Source organism: Perca flavescens, chromosome 6 (assembly GCF_004354835.1).
Source record: "Perca flavescens isolate YP-PL-M2 chromosome 6, PFLA_1.0, whole genome shotgun sequence".
NCBI classification, from domain to species: Eukaryota; Metazoa; Chordata; class Actinopteri; order Perciformes; family Percidae; genus Perca; species Perca flavescens.
In genome coordinates, this window is record NC_041336.1 from 4,047,453 (window position 1) to 4,054,952 (window position 7,500).

Genomic DNA, 7,500 nt, shown 5'->3' on the forward strand with positions numbered 1-7,500 from the left:
TTAAACCCAATAACTGGTCTGTTGTTGGTGCAGGTTCTGGTCCAGTTTAAACCCAATAACTGGTCTGTTGTTGGTGCAGGTTCTGGCCCAGTTTAAACCCAATAACTGGTCTGTTGTTGGTGCAGGTTCTGGTCCAGTTTAAACCCAATAACTGGTCTGTTGTTGGTGCAGGTTCTGGCCCAGTTTAAACCCAATAACTGGTCTGTTGTTGCTGCAGGTTCTGGCCCAGTTTAAACCCAATAACTGGTCTGTTGTTGCTGCAGGTTATGGCCCAGTTTAAACCCAATAACTGGTAATCTGTTGTTGCTGCAGGTTCTGGCCCAGTTTAAACCCAATAACTGGTCTGTTGTTGGTGCAGGTTCTGGCCCAGTTTAAACCCAATAACTGGTCTATTGTTGCTGCAGGTTCTGGCCCAGTTTAAACCCAATAACTGGTCTATTGTTGCTGCAGGTTCTGGCCCAGTTTAAACCCAATAACTGGTCTGTTGTTGGTGCAGGTTCTGGCCCAGTTTAAACCCAATAACTGGTCTATTGTTGCTGCAGGTTCTGGCCCAGTTTAAACCCAATAACTGGTCTGTTGTTGCTGCAGGTTCTGGCCCAGTTTAAACCCAATAACTGGTCTGTTGTTGCTGCAGGTTCTGGTCCAGTTTAAACCCAATAACTGGTCTATTGTTGCTGCAGGTTATGGCCCAGTTTAAACCCAATAACTGGTAATCTGTTGTTGCTGCAGGTTCTGGCCCAGTTTAAACCCAATAACTGGTCTATTGTTGCTGCAGGTTATGGCCCAGTTTAAACCCAATAACTGGTAATCTGTTGTTGCTGCAGGTTCTGGCCCAGTTTAAACCCAATAACTGGTCTGTTGTTGGTGCAGGTTCTGGCCCAGTTTAAACCCAATAACTGGTCTATTGTTGCTGCAGGTTCTGGCCCAGTTTAAACCCAATAACTGGTCTGTTGTTGCTGCAGGTTCTGGCCCAGTTTAAACCCAATAACTGGTCTGTTGTTGCTGCAGGTTCTGGTCCAGTTTAAACCCAATAACTGGTCTATTGTTGCTGCAGGTTATGGCCCAGTTTAAACCCAATAACTGGTCTGTTGTTGCTGCAGGTTCTGGTCCAGTTTAAACCCAATAACTGGTCTGTTGTTGCTGCAGGTTCTGGTCCAGTTTAAACCCAATAACTGGTCTATTGTTGCTGCAGGTTATGGCCCAGTTTAAACCCAATAACTGGTCTGTTGTTGCTGCAGGTTCTGGTCCAGTTTAAACCCAATAACTGGTCTGTTGTTGCTGCAGGTTCTGGTCCAGTTTAAACCCAATAACTGGTCTATTGTTGCTGCAAGTTCTGGTCCAGTTTAAATCCAATAACTGGTCTATTGTTGCTGCAGGTTATGGCCCAGTTTAAACCCAATAACTGGTCTGTTGTTGCTGCAGGTTCTGGTCCAGTTTAAACCCAATAACTGGTCTGTTGTTGCTGCAGGTTCTGGTTAAACCTAATAACTGGTCTGTTGTTGCTGCAGGTTCTGGTCCAGTTTAAACCCAATAACTGGTCTGTTGTTGCTGCAGGTTCTGGTTAAACCTAATAACTGGTCTGTTGTTGCTGCAGGTTCTGGTTAAACCTAATAACTGGTCTGTTGTTGCTGCAGGTTCTGGTCCAGTTTAAACCCAATAACTGGTCTGTTGTTGCTGCAGGTTCTGGCGCTGGTGTTCATCCGGAAGCTTCTGGATTTCTGCTTCACTAAGAGAGAGCTGAGCTGGCTGGACGACCTGATACCGGAGAGCAAGAAGAAGAAGGACGACGACAAGAAGAAGAAGGAGAAGGAGGTGAAATCTCTTTTATATCTAAAAGAAAGAAAAAAAGAGACAAAAAAGTCCAAACGTTTAAAGAGAAACCGTCAGATATAATGCAGGTTTAAGGAGTCTCCCCCGAGAAGCCCCTGACTGCAGACCCGCAGACCTCAATGTGGGCGGAGTTAAACGTTTAACCCCGCTGTCACTACCATAGACAGCATATAAGGTCAATGCCCGATGTGAGTCGAGTGCAGATGTGAATTGCGCAGGCGTTGATTGCCTTTTTAAACTGTAGTCCCCTAATACTGTATCTGAAGTCTCTTTTATATAGACCTTAGTGGTCCCCTAATACTGTATCTGAAGTCTCTTTTATATAGACCTTAGTGGTCCTCTAATACTGTATCTGAAGTCTCTTTTATATAGACCTTAGTGGTCCCCTAATGCTGTATCTGAAGTCTCTTTTATATAGACCTTAGTGGTCCCCTAATACTGTATCTGAAGTCTCTTTTATATAGACCTTAGTGGTCCTCTAATACTGTATCTGAAGTCTCTTTTATATATACCTTAGTGGTCCCCTAATACTGTATCTGAAGTCTCTTTTATATAGACCTTAGTGGTCCTCTAATGCTGTATCTGAAGTCTCTTTTATATAGACCTTAGTGGTCCCCTAATACTGTATCTGAAGTCTCTTTTATATAGACCTTAGTGGTCCTCTAATACTGTATCTGAAGTCTCTTTTTATATATAGTGGTCCCCTTAGTGGTCTTTTATAATACTGTATCTGACTGTATCTCTCTTTTTATATAGACCTTAGTGGTCCCCTAATGCTGTATCTGAAGTCTCTTTTATATAGACCTTAGTGGTCCCCTAATACTGTATCTGAAGTCTCTTTTATATAGACCTTAGTGGTCCTCTAATACTGTATCTGAAGTCTCTTTTATATAGACCTTAGTGGTCCTCTAATACTGTATCTGAAGTCTCTTTTATATAGACCTCAGTGGTCCCCTAATACTGTATCTGAAGTCTCTTTTATATAGACCTTAGTGGTCCCCTAATACTGTATCTGAAGTCTCTTTTATATAGACCTTAGTGGTCCCCTAATACTGTATCTGAGACCTTAGTGGTCTCTTTTTTATAGACCTTAGTGATCCCCTAATACTGTATCTGAAGTCTCTTTTATATAGACCTTAGTGGTCCCCTAATACTGTATCTGAAGTCTCTTTTATATAGACCTTAGTGGTCCTCTAATGCTGTATCTGAAGTCTCTTTTATATAGACCTTAGTGGTCCCCTAATACTGTATCTGAAGTCTCTTTTATATTGACCTTAGTGGTCCCCTAATACTGTATCTGAAGTCTCTTTTATATAGACCTTAGTGGTCCCCTAATACTGTATCTGAAGTCTCTTTTATATAGACCTTAGTGATCCCCTAATACTGTATCTGAAGTCTCTTTTATATAGACCTTAGTGGTCCCCTAATACTGTATCTGAAGTCTCTTTTATATAGACCTTAGTGGTCCTCTAATGCTGTATCTGAAGTCTCTTTTATATAGACCTTAGTGGTCCCCTAATACTGTATCTGAAGTCTCTTTTATATAGACCTTAGTGGTCCTCTAATACTGTATCTGAAGTCTCTTTTATATATACCTTAGTGGTCCCCTAATACTGTATCTGAAGTCTCTTTTATATAGACCTTAGTGGTCCCCTAATGCTGTATCTGAAGTCTCTTTTATATAGACCTTAGTGGTCCCCTAATACTGTATCTGAAGTCTCTTTTATATAGACCTTAGTGGTCCTCTAATACTGTATCTGAAGTCTCTTTTATATATACCTTAGTGGTCCTCTAATACTGTATCTGAAGTCTCTTTTATATAGACCTCAGTGGTCCCCTAATACTGTATCTGAAGTCTCTTTTATATTGACCTTAGTGGTCCCCTAATACTGTATCTGAAGTCTCTTTTATATAGACCTTAGTGGTCCCCTAATACTGTATCTGAAGTCTCTTTTATATAGACCTTAGTGATCCCCTAATACTGTATCTGAAGTCTCTTTTATATAGACCTTAGTGGTCCCCTAATACTGTATCTGAAGTCTCTTTTATATAGGCCTTAGTGGTCCCCTAATACTGTATCTGAAGTCTCTTTTATATAGACCTTAGTGATCCCCTAATACTGTATCTGAAGTCTCTTTTATATAGACCTTAGTGGTCCCCTAATACTGTATCTGAAGTCTCTTTTATATAGACCTTAGTGGTCCCCTAATACTGTATCTGAAGTCTCTTTTATATAGACCTTAGTGGTCCCCTAATACTGTATCTGAACTCTCTTTCCTGAAATTCAGCCTTGGTGCAGAATTACAGCCACTAGAGCCAGGGATCTCACATTAATGTTAAAAAACCTCATAAAGTGACATTTCCATGCCATGGGACCTTTTTATATTTACACGTTGCCACATGGTATGCTGATGATGCACAGCTGTATATTGCTGTGTCTATATTGCAGTTGCTGTAAACTGTAGATTAGAGCTGTAATCGGGCCTTAAAAGTTGCGCCCGACATAATTCGGCCCAAGCCCGACAAGTAGATTTTGATTGACAGCTTTTTAAAATCCTGAACCCATTTACAGCCCAACATTATTTTAATGTACGCATGCACAAACCTCTTTTGCCTTTTGTCAAGAATGAGTCATTTATACATTTTTTAACATCATTTGTCCAACGTGTGTGTGTGTGTGTGTGTGTGTGTGTGTGTGTGTGTGTGTGTGTGTGTGTGTGTGTGTGTGTGTGTGTGTGTGTGTGTGTGTTTTTTCCAGGATGCTCGGAGGATGCTGGAGGAAGTGGAGGACGATCCACCGTTCGACGGAGGAAACCTGAACTTCCCGATCAAAACCCTGAAGGGACGGTGAGTCAGCACGCATCACCACACTGGGACAGAGACAACCAACCAATCAGCTGGCCTCGGGCAATTTCAGCTGTTTTTCATTGTTTTGTTATTTTTTTTTTCAAAAATTGTTGCTTTTTCCAATGTTTTTGACACTTAATTCAATGTGTTTATGTTTCCTCGTGTGTGTGTGTGTGTGTGTGTGTGTGTGTGTGTGTGTGTGTGTGTGTGTGTGTGTGTGTGTGTGTCTCTGTGTGTGTGTGTCTGTCTCTCTCTGTGTGTGTGTGTCTGTCTCTGTGTGTGTGTGTGTGTGTGTGTGTGTGTGTGTGTGTGTGTGTGTGTGTGTGTGTGTGTGTGTGTGTGTGTGTGTGTGTAGCTTGGACCCATCAGAAGTGAACATCTCAGATGAAATGGCCAAAAGTGGCATTTGGAAATCTGTTTCCATGAACAATGATGGCAGCAAAGCTCTGAAACGCAGCAACGGGTAAAAAACCACATCTTTATATAAAATCCTTATAATGAATCATATATAAAATCCTCATATATAAAACACTCTGAGGAAGGGTTTGTGCTTCCAGCAGGGGGAGACTCTGTCACTGCCCGATGTGAGTCGCAAGATGCTAACAGCTTTTTGTGCTAACGTTAGCAATCAAACAGTCATAGATAGCGACAACGTTTTTGAAATGATTTCCATCTTCTGTTATTGTTTGTAAAGAGAAAAGTTTATTATTTTACGGATTTCACAAATTTCAGTATGACACGTTATCCCGTAAACCGTTGCATGCGCAACTCACATCGGGTAGTGACAGACCCCATAAACCTGCATTATATCTGACTACCAATAGGGGGAGACTCCTTAAACCTGCATTATATCTGACTACCAGCAGGAGGAGACTCCTTAAACCTGCATTATATCTGACTACCAGCAGGGAGAGACTCCTTAAACCTGGATTATATCTGACTACCAGCAGGGGGAGACTCCTTAAACCTGCATTATATCTGACTACCAGCAGGGGGAGACTCCTTAAACCTGCATTATATCTGACTACCAGCAGGGGGAGACTCCTTAAACCTGCATTATATCTGACTACCAGCAGGAGGAGACTCCTTAAACCTGCATTATATCTGACTACCAGCAGGGAGAGACTCCTTAAACCTGGATTATATCTGACTACCAGCAGGGGAGACTCCTTAAACCTGCATTATATCTGACTACCAGCAGGGGAGACTCCTTAAACCTGCATTATATCTGACTACCAGCAGGGGAGACTCCTTAAACCTGCATTATATCTGACTACCAGCAGGGGGAGACTCCTTAAACCTGCATTATATCTGACTACCAGCAGGGGAGACTCCTTAAACCTGCATTATATCTGACTACCAGCAGGGGGAGACTCCTTAAACCTGCATTATATCTGACTACCAGCAGGGGGAGACTCCTTAAACCTGCATTATATCTGACTACCAGCAGGGGGAGACTCCTTAAACCTGCATTATATCTGACTACCAGCAGGGGGAGACTCCTTAAACCTGCATTATATCTGAATTCCTGCAGGGGGAGACTCCTTAAACCTGCATTATATCTGAATTCCTGCAGGGGGCGACATATACCCCTGACTGCAGACCCGCAGACCTCAATGTGGGTGGAGTTAAACGTTTAACCCCGCCCACCAACATTGTTCACAGGCAAGCTAACGTTAGTTTAAGACTCTCAAAATAAAACTTGAAAATAACCGTTAACGTATATAACAGCTGTTAGGTCAGTTCTACTTTATTTGTGCTCATTTAAAATACAATCACTCAACACTTGTCTTTATTGTTATTACTGTAAAGTCTTAATGTAGCTGTAGTCTGCTTCTCCCATTAAGTTTGACTTAACGTTATTTTAGACTGAATCTAGCTGTCAGCTAGCGGTTAGCTGAATTAGCTGTTAGCTAAACTAACTAAAACGTTTTAGCCATCTATGATTGTTTCATTGCTAACGTTAGCTTAAAACGCCGTTAGCATCTAGGAGGCTACTTGATTGCTAACTTTAGCTCAAAACGCCGTTAGCATCTAGGAGGCTACTTGATTGCTAACGTTAGCTTAAAACGCCGTTAGCATCTTAGCTAGCAGTCATTTCAAAACGTTTTAGTTATCTGTGATTGTTTGATTGCTAACGATAGCTCAAAACCATAGACAGTATATTGTAGGCTATTTGTCGCAAAGTGACGCCTGCGCAATTCACATCTGCACTCGACTCACATCGGGCAGTGACCTTATATGCTGTTTATGGTAGTGACAGCGGGGTTAAACATTTAACTCCGCCCACATTGAGGTCTGCGGGTCTGCAGTCAGGGGCTTCTCAGGGGAGACTCCTTAAACCTGCATTATATCTGACTGTTTCTCTTTAAACGTTTTGACTTTTTTGTCTCCTTTTTCTTTCTTTTATATAAAAAGAAAGAACTTTTTGGGGGTTTTCCGCCTTAAATTGATAGGACAGCTAAGTGAGGAAGGGGGGGGACATGCAGGAAAATCGGCAGACTAGAACCCTGGACCCTCTGACCCGGCCACTTTGTCTCCTTTTTGAAGTTTTTTTTTTTTTTTTTTTTGACAATTTTTTGTACGTTTTCTGTTGCTTTTTTCTCCCCAAAGTTGTAGCCAACCAACCAAGCTAGCTAGCTAGCTATCTCTAGTTAAAGCACCCATGTTATGCTCATTTTCAGGTTCATAGTTGTATTTTGAGGTTGTACCAGAATAGTTTTACATGGTTTAATTCTCAAAAAACACCATATTTTTGTTGTACTGCAAATTGCTGCAGCTCCTCTATTCACCCTGTGTTCAGGTGTCTGTTTTAGCTACAGA

At 41.7% G+C, this 7,500-nt stretch overlaps 1 protein-coding gene across 2 annotated transcripts in view; it reads left to right on the forward strand.

Annotated features, from left to right (window-relative positions):
- Positions 1-7,500, forward strand: part of slc4a7 (solute carrier family 4 member 7) — a 97,205-nt gene that overhangs the window by 86,987 nt on the left and 2,718 nt on the right. For both annotated transcript variants that reach the window (XM_028579768.1, XM_028579767.1), the window contains exons 22-24: positions 1,681-1,812; positions 4,589-4,677; positions 5,033-5,140. In XM_028579768.1, coding sequence (XP_028435569.1) covers positions 1,681-1,812; positions 4,589-4,677; positions 5,033-5,140 — 329 coding nt within the window. The remainder of the gene's footprint in view (positions 1-1,680; positions 1,813-4,588; positions 4,678-5,032; positions 5,141-7,500) is intronic.